The sequence below is a fragment of the Zosterops lateralis genome (genome assembly GCF_965231275.1).
Source record: "Zosterops lateralis genome assembly, chromosome: 32".
Taxonomy (NCBI): domain Eukaryota; kingdom Metazoa; phylum Chordata; class Aves; order Passeriformes; family Zosteropidae; genus Zosterops; species Zosterops lateralis.
Window position 1 is genome coordinate 785,440 of NC_139792.1, and position 17,001 is coordinate 802,440.

The following is a 17,001-nucleotide window of genomic DNA, read 5'->3' on the forward strand; positions in this document are numbered from 1 at the left end:
TTTGTATTTCTTTTTTCCTCTGCATCTTATTGCAGCTCTTTTGCTTTTCCTTCCCACCATTTATCTTTCACAACACCAAGCCTTGCCTGTACTTCCTGTTTGGCTGCTGGTTGGTAGTTTTCTCATTTGCTGTTATTTTTGACTTCCATCCAAGCTTTGTATGATATTAATAGCTGTTGCACAGAACTGTAATCATCCCCAAACCAGCCCTAATATTAGCAGATGTAGCCAAGAAGTGTTGTCAAGGCCTGGGGGATTTGAGCAGTGAATTTTCTCCTCCATCCTGCCAGTTCTGCCCCAGCCCAGGGAGCCAAAACATCTGCCCAGCACCCAACTCACACATCCCCGTCCTGGCCACCTCAGGCAAGAGAGAAGCAGCTTGGTGGAGCCCAAATGCACAGAAAGATGCTGATGTGAGGATTCAAGAATTAGATGTTATTGGTTGTCTAATTAGTGCTTCAGCCTAATCAAGATAGAGCAACCACTCATTGTTCATCCAGCAGTGCTAACGCTAATAGCCAAATTACTCATTTTCTATTAAAGGTTGTCAGCAGTAGGAAAAAAAAAAATAAACACAGAGGATAAAAGGATCTATCCTGCTCCTCCAGCAGTAAATTCTCCTCCTTGCTTTGCACTGCTGCAGTGACTCATCAGCATCCTGGGGGTGAAATAGTGACAGGTTTTTTCTTCTTTGCTGCGAGGAATATGATTCTAAGGCTGGTGGTTTCTTCTTTCTCTGTTTAGAGCCTACCTGAGGCTACTTTTTAAAATGTGTTTTCTACTGTTCTCTCTAGTGGAACCTTTCTTCCCGGGGCTGCAATTCCCCATTACACCCAGACATCCCACGTGTCCTGCATTTTACCTGGATTTTCTCTGCCACTTCCACTGGTTTCTGTCAACTGCCAAAACCTCAGTGATCAGCAGTGGATTCCCAATGAGCTGCTGGTACCCCTGGGACCATCCTGAGCTCTGTCAGCACTTCCTGCTCCTTAAGGAAGGATTTGAGATTTATCCCAGGTGCACCTCATACCAAACTTCAAATTCAACTGCCATCCCCTTTTAGCTGGGCAAAGCAGAGGAGAAAAACTCCAGCAAAGCTGCCAGGGCAGATCCAGAGGAGATAAACTCCAGCAAAGCTGACAGGGCAGAGGCAGACAAGCCCTGGGGACAAAGTCCTGCAGGGTCATCACTGATAACATGATGATGTCGTGTTTCCATTCTAATGGATCCTCCCTCACCTCCCACCGGGTAAAAGCTCTAACACCAAAGTCCTTTTCAGCAGGGAGGGCTCCAGAGGGGAGTTCAGACCCTGCTGCTCTGACCACAGGGTTCCCTTTCTTTTCTGTCCAAATCCTGGTGTCATTTTTATGAAAAGAAAGTGGTAACTCCAAGACGGGAAGATGATACTTTTTTTGGTTTCAGTTTCGTTTCATCCTAGAGAACTGGTTTCATCTGACTCCTCCCACTAGAGGAAAAGGATACATTTGGGTTAAGCTCTTCCAGTTCCATTTCATCCTAGAAAAGTGGTTTAATTTGACTCCACCCAGGAGAGAGCTGTCCTATTTAAGGGTCAGTCTCTAGGTCACAGACTGTCCTGCCCAGGGTCTGCTGCTGTGGGGAAGAGGTGCAGCCAAACCATCATCCCTCGACAGTGACAAGATGCCTGCAGCAAAAATGAGGTGAGTGCACAGCATGACTTTGCCAGGGCGGGGTCAAGAACAGCAACCTGTTCTTAGTCACAGCTCCCACAGTGACAAGGTGTGGGAGGGACAAGGCTCAGCACAATGTCCTGGCTCAGAATCTCACCAAGGTTTAGTCTGGAAAGGGTTTCTAAAAGTCACCTTGTCCGTCTCTGACTGCACCCTGACAGCTTTGGAGTGTCTCTGAGGGTGGAGACTGCACAACCTGTCCAGAAAAACTGTGCAAGGCCTCTCTTCTTGTCACAGTTAAGTTTTCTGGGCTTGTTTGTGCTCTTCTTGCCCTGGCAGTGGGCACTACTAAAAAGGCCTGGCACTTTTTTGTTCCTTCCCTTCAGGTATTTCTGTAGCTCTAAGATCCTTCCGAGCCTTCTCTTCTCTAGGCTGAACAGTCTCAGCTCTCTCAGCCTTTCCTTAGGGAAGAGACACTCCAGTCCAACCTCTTCCTTACCTTGTGGGGCTCTTTTTTGAGCCATTTCTTCACCCTTCAGCTGAAGACACAAGCCCTGCTTCCTCCCCATAGAAGGTAATGTGAGAAAGGGCAATGTGAGAAATCAGCTCATTAATTATACGAATTCTACCATTTGCAATGAAGCAAGAGGTGGATTCCTCCTGGAATCTCACTGACGAGATCAGTGAAAGAAGCTTTCACTGAATGTGTGGGGCTGGCTCTACTTTCCCTTTTTGCAGCCCATCCCAGGGCTTTTGGCTTAGATAAGAGAGCAGCCCTGACTCCAGGCACTGGTGAATCCATTCCTGGCCTGCTGCTCTCCAATGGGAAGAGCTCCCTGAAAAATGGGCTGTTTAGAACAAGGATCTGAAGGTTCTTTAGTAGCCTGAGTGCAAGGGATGTGTTGAGACACTGGACAGAGTTTTGTCTTCCACTTCCCTTCCTCTTTTCCTGCTCTGTGTGGGCACCCCAGGGTCAAACCCTTCCTTAACTCACCATTTCCTCTTTCTAGCAAGGAGCAGCTGAAGGAGAAGCTGGATGCCCTTCAGTGCCACTTCACCTGGCAGCTGGGCGTTGACTTGCACAATCCTCGGCATCACCTGCAGAGGTTGGACGTTGACATCAAGCACATGGGCCACCAGAGCCAGGTGGCCCTCCTGGGGCTCCAGGCCTACCTGCACCAGCTGAACAACCAGAGCACAGAAGCTCTGCAAAGCCTCAGAGCTGCTGAGGAGCACAACGAGGAAGAGGAGCAGGCAGCATCCACTGCTGGCTCTTTGGTCATCTATGGGAATTATGCCTGGATTCACTACCTTCAGGGCTCCTATCAGGAGGCTGAAACCTGCCTGGAACGAGTTCAGCAGCTCTGCCCAACTCTTTGGGATGTGCAGCTGATCCCACACATCCAGGCCCAGAAAGGATGGTCCCTCCTGGTTACCAGAATCCGGAATGGGGAACGAGCAAGAGAATGCTTTGACCTGGCCTTGATGTTTGAACCAGAGAACAGATCTTTCCGTACTGGGCTTGGAATGGCTCTTTATTTCTCCTGGAAATTCTCCTGGCAACTCGATAGTGCAAGTGAAGCCATAATCCACTTGGAAAGAATTATCGACGAGCAGCCAAACAACTACAGAGCTAAAATATATTTGGCCGAGCTACTTGCACATGCAGATAGAGAAAAATCAATTGGCTTGATCGAAGAATGTGCAGAGAAAAGCTCTGACCCTGAGGTCCTCAAACTCTCAGTTTTGCTCTGGATACCACGGTCGACAAAGCGAGCGATTGAGATTGCCCAGCGAGCCCTGCAGCAGGACCCAGGTTACCACCTTCTCTACCAGGCCTTGGCCAAGGGCTACAAACAACACTGGCTTCAAGCTAATCCAAGAGACAAAGATTATATACTGGATGCAGCCATCAGTCACCTCCGGCAAATTATTCAGGAACATCCAGACCTTGACCTTACATTTCTCCAGCTGCAGTTGGCAGAGTTAATTGGTGAAAGACACCCGGCACAGGAAGAAGAAATTTACAGGGAACTGCAAGAGAAAATCGACACCTTGAGCCCCAAACAACGTCAAGCCCTGAATCGCTTCTGGGGAAAGTTCTTCCTCTACCGGCGTAGATCCCAGGATAAGGCAAAAGACAAGTTCATGAATGGTTACAACATTCTTGAGCAGACAGAGCAGAGGAGGGACTGTGGGCGCAGGCTGAGGAAGATGGCTCAGATCTACCAACGCAACGGTGACGCCGACGCTGCCAACGACATCTATCGCTTCCTCCAAGAGGCTGACCAGCACCTGCCTCGGCATTTTGCTGCCCTCGCTTTAGATGATGGGGATCACTCCCCTCACACTGAGTAGGGCATGAGTTTTCCCAAGGCTAGAAGGCCAAAAGGACTGTCTGGCTCCGAACAGCAATCCCACCCCTCACACAGACAGAGTGGTTCTGTCAGCTCCTCACGTCGTCCCATTGCTCAGCCATCAAATCCCACCTGTGGGTAACCAAGTGTCCAAACCTTAACCACACTGCTGTGTCCTGCTTCTTCTCCCAGAAGGAAATGAAAACAAGAGCAAAGAATTTGGCTTACAGGGTCTGAGCACAATCTCCTGCAGGTGTGGACCTGTGTGTCTCCCTTGGAAGTGCCATTGATCAGAACCGAACGCTGATTAGGGCAATGTGAGAAATCAACTCATTAATTGTAAGAATTCTACCATTTGCAATGAACCAGGAGGTGGATTTCTCCTCAAGATCAGTGAGGAGCTGTGATGAGGGTGAAGTCCTTCTGTATGGGACACACACAATCCCCTGGTCTGTCCAAAGGAATTAAACACTGCTAATTAAAGAGCCCACAAGGGTGATTTTATCTTCACTAATCCTCAGAAACACATGCATGCCTGCCCCTGCCTGGACATAAACCAGGGGCTTTCTTGTACTGGTTCCCACCAGGAATGACATTTTCATCCCTGTTTCTGGAGCTAAACTGAGGCTTTTAACATTTTTTGATCAATAAATATTTCTTGCTGCACGATTTCTCCTTGTTGGTATCTTCTTGTAGCCTGAAGCATCCAGAGCACGGAACACCAAAGATCCACCATCTCCTCATTGTTCTCACTCTCCATCTCTCCAGGCCCTTCCCAGTGGGAATTTGTGCCCTCACCTGCAGGCACAGGTGGGCACCTCCCCATCCCAGTCACATCCCCAAGGGTCACCTTTGTGCCCAGCAGTACCTGAGTGGGGGTGGCTTGCTCAGACGTCCCCAAACCTACCTGTCCCCACAGAGCAGTGCCACAGGGACCAGGGCAATGTCCCTCAGCAGGTCCCACCAACAGTGACCATGTTTCTGCTCCAGTGAGGAACAGGCAAGGACCTAGGCTGGGAGAAGATGCCCCAGGAAAGGATTAAGTGAGCCCAAAACCAGAATTTGGGTAAGGAGAACACACCTTAGTGCCCCTCCCATGCACACCTGGTGTGTCTGAGTGCCCAGAGGCCAGAAACACTCCCCTGGCTCAGGGGCCCCAGCAGTGGGTCAGTACCAGTGTACAAACACTTCACCCCCCTAGACCTCACAATTTAGGGGAAAGATAAACACCCCAGGCCACCACACACACCCCAGAGGCTATTTCACCTCCCAACACAATAGTGAGGACCAAACCTGTCATCCTCCTTCCTTCCCTTGACCCAGGAGCCACAGCCCAGGGCAGGATCCTGCCCCCAGCAGCAAAGTTGGCTGGGATCAGTCCTTGGGGCAGGAGCTCCTCAGAGAGCAGCCCCCAGTGAGGCTACACGTGCCTGGGTGAAAACACACAAGCACAAGTTAAAACCATGAGCCAAAGTACACAAAACTGTGGGTTGTGTAAAACATCAAGATTTACTTAACTGCACAGTCAGGACAGTTTTCCAAATCTCAATAAAAACAGCTACTTGATAAAGTCGTGTGTGTTCCGCAGGTGTCTTCACACAGCACTGGGAAAGGAACCAGATCCTGACCTGGGAAAGCAGAACTCCCACCCCCAGTGAACCCCCTCCTTTCCCTCACCAGCACGAGCAGCACTAATTCCTTTGGCTTACCCAGGAATCCTTTGGCTTTGCTTCTACACCCTCCTCTACAGAATTCACCCCTTGCAAACGCAGTACCAGGAAATGTTCCTTTAAGAGGAGCCACAGTGCCTCGGGCAGTTCATTAAAAAGAGGCTTTTTCCCACCAGCCCAGTCCAACACTGCCATCCTGAGGATTCCAGCTGCAGCAGCAGCCAGCTGGGACAGACTGTGCCGATAGAAAGCCTGGATTCCGAACCAAGTTCAGACATTACTGTGTCAAGAACATCCTATGGAGTCCTAAAAACCTCAACCAACTGACCCTCATTTTGTGACTGCTCTACTTCATACAGAGAGAAAACCAGATGTTAGTGAAAATGCCATTCTCTAGAGGTTTTTTTTTTAATTATTAATACTGAACAAAATCCTGCTTGTTACTGTCTTCACCAATACTACATTCAGCACAGCATTAGATAATAAAAAATAAATTGCACTATAAAATCCCATTAGAAGTCTCAGTTAAGCTGAAAGATAAAAGGCAAAACATCATTTAGTATAAGCTGCCAGGGGCCATGGAGACAACCTGCGTTTCTTCTACTTGTGAGCATTGGTGTGCAAATGCCAGGACAAGACCAACTCCCAGGTCTTCACTTGAGCATAGGAGAGGGGAAAAAGTTCCCCTGATGTCCAAGGTGGGTCGTTGATTTGCTTTTGCTCCCAAATCTAATTCAATAGAAACAAGAATATCAGATTGGAATTCTGGACACAGAGGTCCACCACTCTCCCTTATCCAGGGAACATTCACCCAGATTTCACCCACCTCCCAAAAATTGTTCCTCTCCTACTGTAAGAGGATGTTTGTTACCCCCCTCAGGCAGCTGCTGCTCTCACAGCACAGACTGAGGGAGGGTTGAGTGAGAAATAAGTGAAGGCTGCCCCCAAATGTCTCAGCTGTCCCTAGAGCACCCCAAACCCCCTGCAGTCATTCCAAACAGGGCATGACAGCACCCACTGGCACTTACTTGGGGGTGGTCTTGCTGAAGGTGGAACGGACCCTCTGGGACAAGGAGCTGGACGAGGGGGTCTTGGAGAGCTGCTGCTCTGGGGTGGTGAGAGGTCCCAGAATACTCACTGCCAAAAGAGAGCAGCACAGTGTGAGAACAGCTGAAGTTTTCTTTGCCATGCAGGGAACATCAGGCATTCCCTAGCATCTGTCAAAAGCACTAGACAAATCTGGCATTTCCTGGCACATTTTGCTTTTCTCTCTCCTCCCTCCAAGAAGCTGGCTGGCTCTGAGAGCCTCTCAGGCTGCTTGGATTGAGAGTTGTTGCTTTTAGTAACAGAGCAGAAACCAGGATTACCTTGAACCTCAGGTGTCCGTGGAGTGGAGTAGGCGTTGGTGTTCTCAATCACGTGTGCTGGGTCAATGTTCTCCTGCTCCACCATCATCAGCTGGCTCCAGTAGTCCATGGGCAGCATCAGAAGTCGCTCTACAACCTGCAGAGACACCTGGTGAGTCACTGATCATAGAAATCATACAACAGTTTGAGCTGGGAGAGAGATAAATCAAGGTTTGTCCTACCTTGGGCTGACGCTTCGTGTCCTGCAGGAGGGTCATGGGGTCAGGATCTGGTACTGCGTGGGCCACTATTGTGGGGCCAAAGACTTTGGCCAGATTGGAGATGTCCATTTTGGTATCTGGGCTCTGAGCCACCCTGCATTAAAAGAAATTAAGAAAGAATGTAGCTTTGCTCCTTCACTTGTGATACAAGTCCCCTGTCCCACATACTCTTGGCCTCTGAGCGAGCAGCTTCACTCCAGAATTAAAACTTCATGCTCACAAGCAGTAACCAGACCCATTTAGAAAAAAGCACCAGTGAGGTAACCTTCCCCTTTCAAATCACAGAATGGTTTGGGTTGGGAGAGACCTTTGAGATCACCTAGTTCCAACCCTCCTGTCCATCAGAATGTACCTCTGCAGGTGGACCATGAGGAAAGCCAAGGTGTCCCTATTGGCCTGAGGAAGTTCTCCAACTGCTTGGTACATAGCAGCGATGCTGTTGTCCTCATCTGAGATTTCTAGCAGGAAAAAATAATATTTAGACCTAACAAAGTGCTCCCAGAAGCTGCAATATTCCCCTCACAGCCACAGCTACTATGAAAAATAAAGAAGCCAGAAACTCCTCATGCTGTGTTAATAATCTTGTATCCTGCCCAACTAGAACTCGGGCATGAGGGCTCCACAGAGCACTGCTGGCTCCCTTGACAGCAAAACCACAACCATCGAGGTTCAGGAAAGAGCAATTCCTCACCTGCAGCTTCCATGAAAGTCTTGTTTAACCGGAAAGTGAGAAGGGGCTCTTTCAGGCTGCGCAGGAAATCCTTGAGAAGGCCACAGATGGCGTGGATATCGTCCACTTTACTGAGCAAAGGGATGTTCTTTGATCTAAGAAACTTCTCCTTCAGTTCCCTCACAGTCTTGTCACAGCCAGAGATACGGTAAAGGCCTGTCTGTTGGCACAAAGCTTGGCTCAGGGGAGGAGGTCAAATGATATTTTTTTCCACCCCCACCTTCTCTCCACACCTGAGTCGCCCACTGAGCAGCACAATCCACACCATAAATAAGGGATATTTGGGTTAACAATTTGCTTCCCCAACACCACAACCCATTTCGTTAGCCCTGTTTCACACCTCATTTTCTTCTTACCTCATGCAGCCCTCGTTGCTCAATCTCATTAACACAGTGCACGATGATGGAAGGGATCATTGGATGAGTAGAAGGGACAAAATCCATCAAAGTGCCCTAAAAGGCAGAAGGAGAAGTAAAAAAAAAAAGATGGATTCAGTCACCAAGACATGGAAAATACTCTCTCAGGAATTCACAGCAAAGATCTATGGTCTGAAAACAAGAATTGTTGCTCTTCTCAGGACTGATGAAGAAACATCACATCCATCAGCACAACGCTGCATCGCCTGCCCGGAGCTGCCACCTTCCCCACTCAACGCCTTCCTACCATCACACCCCTACACCCCCTCCCTGCTTGTGCAGTGATGCATTAGCCAGCTCATTTGCATGCTATTATGCAGCTCTGAGCAACAGGAGCTTTGCTGGGGAAGGCAGCCTTGGAGCTGAGGAGTCCCAAGCTGAGGTGGGCCCAGGACACAGACCCACCTCCCCAATTCGGACTGGAGTGCCCTGAGGGTGGGGATGCAGGGCAGAGGGCAGCGCTCCCTGCACAATGATACATTAATGAGCTCATTTGCATGTTATTGTGCAGCTCTGAGCAATGAGAACTTTGCTGGGGAAGGCAGCCTTGGAGCTGAGGAGTCCCAAGGCAAGGTGGGCCCCTGTGGTGGTCCCAGGGCACAGACCCACCTCCCCAATTCGCACTGGAGTGCCCGTGAGGGTGGGGATGCAGGGCAGGGGGCAGCGCTCCCGGCACTCAGGGTGAGCCACCACCCGGCAGTCTCTGCACTTCAGAGAGATCTTCCCAAACTTGACTCTCTTTCCACATGGAACACACGATTCTGGCTTGATAACCTGGTGATGCAGAGCACACAGATGGGAGAGATTAGTGCAGTGTAAGTAATTCAGCAGGAATTTAAATGGGTAACAGTTTCCTGATCCATGTAGATAACTGGTACAGTTCATATTGACCTGAGATGTAACCACAGAATCATGGAATAGCCTGAATTGGAAGAGACCCACAAGGATCATCAGTCCCGCTCCTGGCCCTGCACAGACACCCCAAAAATCCCACCCTGTGTACCCCTGTGAGTGTTGTCCAAATGCTCCTGGAGCTCTGGCAGCCTTAGGGCAATGCCCATTCCCTGGGGAGCCTGGTCAGTGCATGACCCCTTCTCTGGGAGAAGAACCTTTTCCCAATATCCAACTTCAGCCTCCTTTGACACAGCTGGCAGCCTCTTATCACACACATTTCAGGATGGAAGGAGATGCTTTTCCAAGCTCCTCCTGCCTGTAGACCCACCGTCTTGGAAACAAAGTCGTGCAGCCTCACTCCTCCGTTGTGCTGCGGGGTGCTGCAGCCATCAGTGTCTGACTTGGGCTCCAGCTGCTTACTGCCTATGCTGGACTCGCTGTTCCAGGGCTGCAAAGGACCTGGAAGACACAAGAGGAAAGAGAATGACTGGGAGGAATCACTCTCTGCCCCCCAAAAAGCATGGGGATCATAAACCAGAAGCAGCTCCCAAATCCTGGGAGGAATAATGGACATTTCAGGATAATCCACACAGTTGTGTGGGGACAGGATGGGGATGTCACACCCACCACTCTTCCTCCGGCTCCTCCGAGGGTAAGGCACAGTCTGGATGGTAGAAATGGCTTCAATTGGGCCACCATCGTTGGGGACAGTCACAGTGGTCTTTGCTACTATGGATTCATTAGCCTGGAATGACAAACACACCCATGGCAGGAGTGCTGGCAGAACACGGGAGTTCCAGTGGCCCTGGAAACAGGCAGGAATTGTGGCCAAGGGTACACAAACCCAGCTGGAACCAGCATACCTGGTCTGCTGTGCTGCTAATGGATCTGGATTTCTTCTGAGGAGCTGGGGGCCCTTCAGCAAACTGCCTGGAAGAGCGCTGAAAGGAGAGCACGTTCTTGTCTCAGAAGCAGGAATGCTGCTCACCTGGCATTACACTGGCCAAGGATGACCAGAAGGACTGAACATTTCATGCAGTGTGCAGACAAGTCCTTCAGAGGTACCTCAGCTTCGTGGCAATCTTGGAGGTGCCAGGAAGAATTAGGGAACCTCTTTCAAATAATTTTTCCTAGCCAGCTTTATAATTTAGTTCAGAGAAAAAAAAAATAAACCAGCCTAAGAAGGGAGGACAAAAAACCCAAACCCCCACAAAATACACACACAAAAAACACCAACTAAGTAAGTCCCAAACTCTTCCCAGCTCACTAGGTGATGGTTACAGGCTCTTTCCCATCTGTATTTTCTGCAGTTTAAAGCAGAACAAGCACAAGCTCCTTTACAGAATAGAAAAACATTAATTTCCTACACCATTTTCCCCTAATCTGGGAGCTGTTAATAATCTCTAAGTGTTTTCTTGTAAACCCCAGATTGTAACACCACAGGATATACAGAAACCACTCATTTTTCAGCAGACAAACCATGACATCAGACCTAAATTTCGATCTAAACCCCCACAGCAGCAGCACATCGAGGTCTGGCTGTGCTCAGAGGTCACTACAGGTGGCTGTGAGGTGACAGATGGTGGCATTGTGGCAGCCGGGGGGAACAATGGAAACTCTGTGACAGGGAACAATTGAACAATACCCGCTTCTCTCTCCTCTTCAGCCTGACAGCTTTGACCACCGAGGAATCCCAGTCCTGGGGGAAATACACAGCAATGGTTAATGCTAAATACCACACAGCCCCCCTGGCCAGGGCTTTCATCAAATTTTAACCAACAGCACACCCGGGAAATGCAAATCAGCTCAGCCAGGTTAATACCCCAGTAATCTAAACACAAAGGGTCTCTGGAGATCAACCCCCTCCCCTCGGGCTTTACAGGGGAGGAGAACTCGAGAACGTGGAGTTACATTACCAGTGAGTCATCGGTCTTGTCAAAGCTGATGTCTGACAGAATTGAGCCAGATTCATCTATTGTAGACAGCCTGAAAAACAAAAATTAGAAGAAGCTTGTATCAGTTTGGCTTTCAGTCAGTCACGGTTCCAGAACAATCCCGCTGACTCAGAAGAGCCGTATTTTAAAGCAGAACAAAAAGGAAGACTGTTGACATGGGTGAGGAATGTGTCACCGAGGCCCGACAGCTGGATTGATGCCTGACACCTCAGATAAAACGCTGTTTCCCTACCTTTTGTTGCCTGAAGTTCCCACAGAAGGCTGTGGCCTGTTGAGGAAGGCGAGGACAGACTTCTGCTCCTCGCTGAGCTGGATGCTGCCTCCGGAGGCATCGCACATGAGCAGCTCCCGAATCAGCTGGATTTGCCGCTCCTGTGAGCACAGATAACATCAGCAGCTGGATACACCGTGTTTAATTACTGTGAGACCCGAGCAAGTGCTCGAGATACCAGAGATAAGCTCTCAGAACTCGTGTCAATGGACTGCTAATGGCTGCAGGCAGGTAATGGCAGCTCAGACAGGTAATGGCAGCTCAGCTCCATCAGCAGCCAGTCTCCTTTCCCAGATCAAAGCAGAAATCTGCTCAGAGGAGCCGAGCCAATTCCCTGCTTTGTTTTTTCCCTTCCCTTGAGTGCCAGTCCTTATTTGCCACTGATCAATGCAGTTTAATCGCCTTGTCTCCACACTCTCAAGAGCTGATGGGTAACATAGGAATTACTCACCAGCTTCTCACAGTCCATTTCAGCTTTTTGCCTCCGTTTGATCTCCACATCCACCTGATTGCGGGCGTGTTTCAGCTTCACGTCCAGGGCACTGCGCTCAGCCTCTGTCTTCATGAGGAGATCTTTGTACCTGCTGAGCTCGTGCTCTGTTTTCTGCCATTTCCTCCTGTACTCCTCGAAGTTTTTCGCCAACTGAATAAACTCTGGGGAGAGAACACACGGAGATTTAGCTGGGCAAGCAGCTGACAGCAGGTTCACGCAGAATCCCAGGAATTCTGAGGTTGGAAAAGACTTCCAAGAGCACCAAGTCCAACCTGTGCCTGATTCCCAACTTGTTACCCAGCCCAGAGCATTGTCCAGTCATTCCTCGGACACCTCCAGGGATGGATACACCAAACATCCCTGGGCAGCCCCCTCCAATCCCTGACTGCCCTTTCCATGAAGAAATTCTTCCTCCTGATGCCCAACCTGCTCCCAACCGAGGCGTGGAGAGCCCAGCCTTCAGCCCAACCCAGCCACACAAGAGATGTCCACGAGCTCTTCCCTTTTTCAGACCAAACCCTTCCTCTACCAGCACCAGCCAGAAGAGCTGGAGCAGGAGACTTTGCACAAAACCAGTTTGCTACAAGCACAACGTGGCCTTGCAGAGAAATTCAGCTGGGACTCGATATTTCTCCAATAAAGGAAAAACACAGATTGGACTGGTTTTGGCATCTTCAGCAGATTCTCCAGGAACAAAGAACTCACGGCACTCGTTGCCTTCGCTCAGGAGCTCGGCCTGGCGCGTGAGCTGCTCGTACAGACCCCGCAGGTTCACCATGGCAATCTCCATCCTCCTGCCAAAAGAAAAACCACAGCTAATGGCAGCCCAGCCCTTCCCTCCCACCTCCCAGCAGAAACCAGCCCAAAGAAAAGGGAACCAGCCTCGGGGTTACTGGGTGTAAACGGTTTCAAGTGGGTTTGAGAAGCTGCATGAACAAAATTCATGTTTTATGGAGATATGTGCATCTGTTTTTTTTTCCATTGGGAATGAAAATCCACAGTTTATGGGTAACAGAGCCTTGGAGAGAGGCAGATCTGCCCACCTTAGTGCTTCCACTACCCTCCAGCACAGCACAGGGGATCAGAACCCAAAGCAAGATGAGGGAACCCAAGTCCTTCCCTTCAGAAAGGATATTGCACACAGCCCCGTGCCCTGTCTACAAATAACTTGGTACTATATAGGCCACTAAAAACCTGCAAGCTTTCAGCACTTTGTAAAGACAAAAATAGGAGCAACATTCTGGGGAATTTTAATACAGTTTTAAATTTAGCTGCATTTTAAGTTACAGCTCCTCCTGCAAATAGCTGTTAAAATTCAACCAGTCAGCACATTTCTCTCAAACAGCAGCAAGCAACAACGGCATAAACAGAGGCAGCGAAGAGGAAAGTCTCCAGCTCAGCAAGTCAGAAATGACTTCACTAATGCGAGAGGTGGCTGGGGCAGGCAGGGCAATGAGCTGGTGCTGGAGGGCTGGGGAGAGCTGCCAGCAGGGAACACAACACAGCAGCACACAAAGCTTTGAGGCACCTGTTTCACAGGTACAGGCTTCACAAGCACAGCGATATATAGATGTTTTCTCGGTATTAGGTGAACTACGAGGCGTGGAAGCGCTCTGCCCTTGTCGTGGGAACTCACAGCCCAGCTCGGTGCCTCAATTACCAGCACCAGCACGAAGATCCCTGTGCCCACCGTCACCCCCGGGAGGCCACAGGGACCGGCCCGGCCTGTACAGCGCCCACCGCCGCCCTCCGAACCGGGCAACCGGGGAATAGGCCTGGGTGACTCCGGGATCCGCCGTTCCCCTCAGCCCTCCGCGCTCCCCTCAGCCCTCAGGATGCCCCTGAGCCCCCGGTTCCTCCCAGCTCGCCCCCAGCCCTCCTCCGCCGGTCCCTGCCCTCACCTGAGCCCCCCCAGCTCCCCTCGGGGTCCCTCACCTGGGCCCCCCCGGCTCCCCTCAGGGTCCCTCACCTGGGCCGCGGCTCCGGCCCCAGCGGCGCTCGCAGCCCCAACCGCCCCGCGCTCGGTTTGAATCCGCGCCGCCAGCCAATCCCCGCTCTCCCCGGCTTCCCCCCGGGCCCCTCATTGGCTGATCTCAGCGGGTTCCTGAAGCCAGCCCGGTGCCATGTCTGCTGAGGGCGTGGCCTGGCTGCTGGGCGGGGCGGGGCGTGGGGCGCGGCCGCGGGCACTGAAGCCGCCCGGGCGCCATCTTTGCTGCTGGCCGCGCGTTGCTTAGCAACGGGGACGCCGGGAGGGCCCGGGACCCCCGGGCCTGGTTCTGCTCCTTGTCCGCCCCTCATGAGGGGCTGCTCTGGGCAGGGAAATTCCTTCAAGGACGAGCCCTGGTTGTTATTTCGAGCAAAGGTATTAGCACAGGGCTCGTGCGGGCCTGAGCCCACCTCACTCGTTCTGCAAAATGTCCTGCGAGGGGTTGAGTGCAGCTGGTGAGTGTTGAAATTCACCACGAGGCTGTTTATGAAGTGTTGTCGCTTGAGAAATACGATGCATCGCCTGCCCTTTTTTTTTTTTTTTCGGCTTTAAACGTTGATTTGAGTAACAGCCGGCAACTTGTGCCAAAGGCGAAACGCATTTCGAGCCACATACGAGTCTTCCCTGTGCAGGCGTTTAATATGCGAGCGGCTAAAACCCAAAAACCAAACAATTACACAAAGGGAATTCACATAATCATAAAATAACAACGTGCTTTAATCTTTTAAATCTGAAACAAAACAGCGGGTAATTGAAGAATGGATATTAGCAATTAGAAAGCGGAACTAAATGCTTAAAATTGCGCAGTGGAGAAGGGAGTTGGTAAAGCAGATTGCTCCCATCATCCAGCTGCTTTGTTGGAACTGCTTTATTTGGGGTACATAGTTTGGTTTACCTTAATAATAATTAATTCGTAATAGATTGTAAATAGCCTCAAGATCGTTGGAAAAGTAAACATTACCAAGGTTTCCTTGAGGAGAGAGCCAAAATTATCTGCGTTTTATAGAGGAACTTTTTAATAGGAGGCCTAGAAGAGACACAGCTCGTTCTGTGAGCCAATGGCCGTGCAAGGGAAAGGTGTTGACATTGATAGATGACCTTATAGTACAGAAAATAACCCAAAAGCCCAATTTGCTCCTGTCTGGGAAGAAGATGGAGGTTGAAAGTTACACCTGGCTCTGCCTCTGGTGCAGGTACATCCCCCATTTGTGATGAGGCTCCGCTGTTTTGGTGTCAGCCCGGGGCCTCCCGCAGCTCCTGCCTGTAATTAAATCTTCCCAGCTAAGATGTCTCTATTGGCAGGTCGTATTTATAGGCAGGCGAGTTGTTTTAGTGCCGTTCCGAAGAGTTTTAAGGAGGCTTTTGCTCATAAGCAAATTCCGTTCCCTTTCAGATTGTCATCCGCCATCTCGTGCCAATAAAAAGGCACATTATTTTAGATGATTGCCCCCGCGGTGCTTGGAGTGAGTTACTGCAGTAGGTGCTGGGCTCGCGTTATACAAATTACATTTCTTCCATATGTGTTCAAACCATCGTCCTTCCAAATCCTCCTCTCAATCAGGAGGGCAGCACCCCAAAAAGCTTCTCAGAACCCCCTCAATTTGTGATGTGGAGCTGCCAAAGGGGCCCCTGCTCAATCCCAGGCCCCAAAACCTTTGTGGAGTCTTTTTCCTCCTCCTGGGTTGATGAATGATGAGAGCAGAGGGGTCAGCAGCACCTTTCATTTGGAGCTTTATTCCACGGGAGAAGAAAGGCAGAAGGGCTGAGGGCCTTTTCAGGAGCTGCTTTATGGCAAAGTAATTATATTCTCTTTTTGTTTGTGTCAGGAAGGGAGGGGGGGGCGGGGTGAAGCCTTGAAATGTCTCATCTGGGAAACCGTTAATAGAATTTATGCTAATTTGATGATTCCGGCGATTACTGGCGGAAGCACTTCACATTCTCAGGCAGCAGAAATTCTCCTCCAGCTCCTCCCGCAGCCTCACTGGGTTGGTCTCCAGCCCGTTCTCTTCCTCCTGCTGCCACCTCAGACCCTTTGCTGGGCAGCACTGGCCGACCCCAGGATGTGACCCCGGGGTGTCACCCCAGGATGTGACCCCAGGGTGTCACCCCAGGATGTGACCCCAAGATGTGACCAGGATGTCAATGGGATCCCTGGTCACCCCATTCGTCGATTTTCTGGGGCAGAATGGAAGAAAACCTGCCCCAGTCCTTTGCTCTATGAGCAAAGAGCAAAGCCAAACCTCTCCCTGCCATCCTCATCCTCTGGTGAGGCTTTGCAAACACCGTTGGCTCTGCCCAGCTCCCGTAATTAACTCGGCAATTGCAAACCCATTTGTGCAGCTTTGTGCTCAGGGGAAACCTTTATTAAGTTCTCTTTTAATCCAAAACCAGTTAGAGCACGATGGTCTTCATAAACAGTCATTCAAAAAGGAAAAAAAAAAAAAAAAAAAAAAAAAAAAAAAAAAAAAAAAAAAAAAAGCAAGAGGAAGCAAGTGGAATTAGAAATTTTAAGACACCAACCTTTCTCCAGGGGAAAAAAGGGAAGCAAAAAAAAACTATCTTAGGTGCATTTCTCTTGATGCATTCATACAGCAGGGGTGTTAAAAAGGAGCTGTTCAGCAGCATGAGGAAAAAAATCCATCAGGCTGAGCAGGGAGGGCAGCAGGGGTTTAGCCAGAGGAAGATGGACCGTTCAGGGGATGAATTCCTGATTTCTCCCGGCTGGCCAGAGCCAGAGGCCAGCAGATGGCATCAGGTTCATGTGCTGGGTGGGAGCTCCAGGGCCTCAGCCTCCCTCAGCAGGGCAAAATGTGGCCAGAGCATCATCCACGGGGGCTGGGAGGAGGGGAAGAGCCCCTGGGGTCTGTGAGGAGGGGGATGAGGAGTCCATGGGGTTTGGAAGGAGGGGGGATAAAGGAGCCCATGGGGTCTGTGAGGAGGGGGATGAGGAGT

At 50.3% G+C, this 17,001-nt stretch overlaps 2 protein-coding genes across 2 annotated transcripts; one reads left to right on the forward strand and one right to left on the reverse strand.

Annotated features, from left to right (window-relative positions):
- The first annotated feature begins 1,488 nt into the window (after window positions 1-1,488).
- LOC310920860 (interferon-induced protein with tetratricopeptide repeats 2-like) lies at window positions 1,489-4,584 on the forward strand. Its single transcript, XM_083880912.1, has 2 exons — window positions 1,489-1,679; window positions 2,660-4,584. The coding sequence occupies exons 1-2, from the start codon at window positions 1,660-1,662 to the stop codon at window positions 4,005-4,007; spliced, it is 1,368 nt and encodes a 455-aa protein (XP_083737038.1). The 5' UTR covers window positions 1,489-1,659; the 3' UTR covers window positions 4,008-4,584.
- A 1,115-nt stretch (window positions 4,585-5,699) lies between these two features.
- On the reverse strand, window positions 5,700-14,071 carry RACGAP1 (Rac GTPase activating protein 1). Its single transcript, XM_083881056.1, has 17 exons — window positions 14,032-14,071; window positions 12,768-12,856; window positions 12,021-12,223; window positions 11,531-11,670; window positions 11,260-11,329; window positions 10,989-11,042; window positions 10,207-10,284; window positions 9,971-10,088; window positions 9,672-9,802; window positions 9,059-9,223; window positions 8,390-8,485; window positions 7,995-8,193; window positions 7,656-7,761; window positions 7,265-7,397; window positions 7,044-7,179; window positions 6,705-6,813; window positions 5,700-6,405 (listed from the first exon to the last, which is right to left on the reverse strand). Exons 2-17 carry the CDS (start codon window positions 12,850-12,852, stop codon window positions 6,330-6,332), a joined length of 1,899 nt encoding a protein of 632 aa, XP_083737182.1. The 5' UTR covers window positions 12,853-12,856; window positions 14,032-14,071; the 3' UTR covers window positions 5,700-6,329.
- Window positions 14,072-17,001: the final 2,930 nt, after the last annotated feature.

Excerpts from the sequence above, each read along its gene's own strand:
- LOC310920860 (XM_083880912.1), top strand. The coding sequence starts at position 1,660 with ATGCCTGCAGCAAAAATGAG. Across the intron at positions 1,680-2,659 it reads ATGCCTGCAGCAAAAATGAG|CAAGGAGCAGCTGAAGGAGA; the intron begins GTGAGTGCACAG and ends TCCTCTTTCTAG.
- RACGAP1 (XM_083881056.1), bottom strand. The coding sequence starts at position 12,852 with ATGGAGATTGCCATGGTGAACCTGCGGGGTCTGTACGAGCAGCTCACG. Across the intron at positions 12,224-12,767 it reads GAGCGAAGGCAACGAGTGCC|AGTTTATTCAGTTGGCGAAA; the intron begins GTGAGTTCTTTG and ends TTCTCTCCCCAG. Across the intron at positions 8,194-8,389 it reads AGCAACGAGGGCTGCATGAG|ACAGGCCTTTACCGTATCTC; the intron begins GTAAGAAGAAAA and ends TTGTGCCAACAG.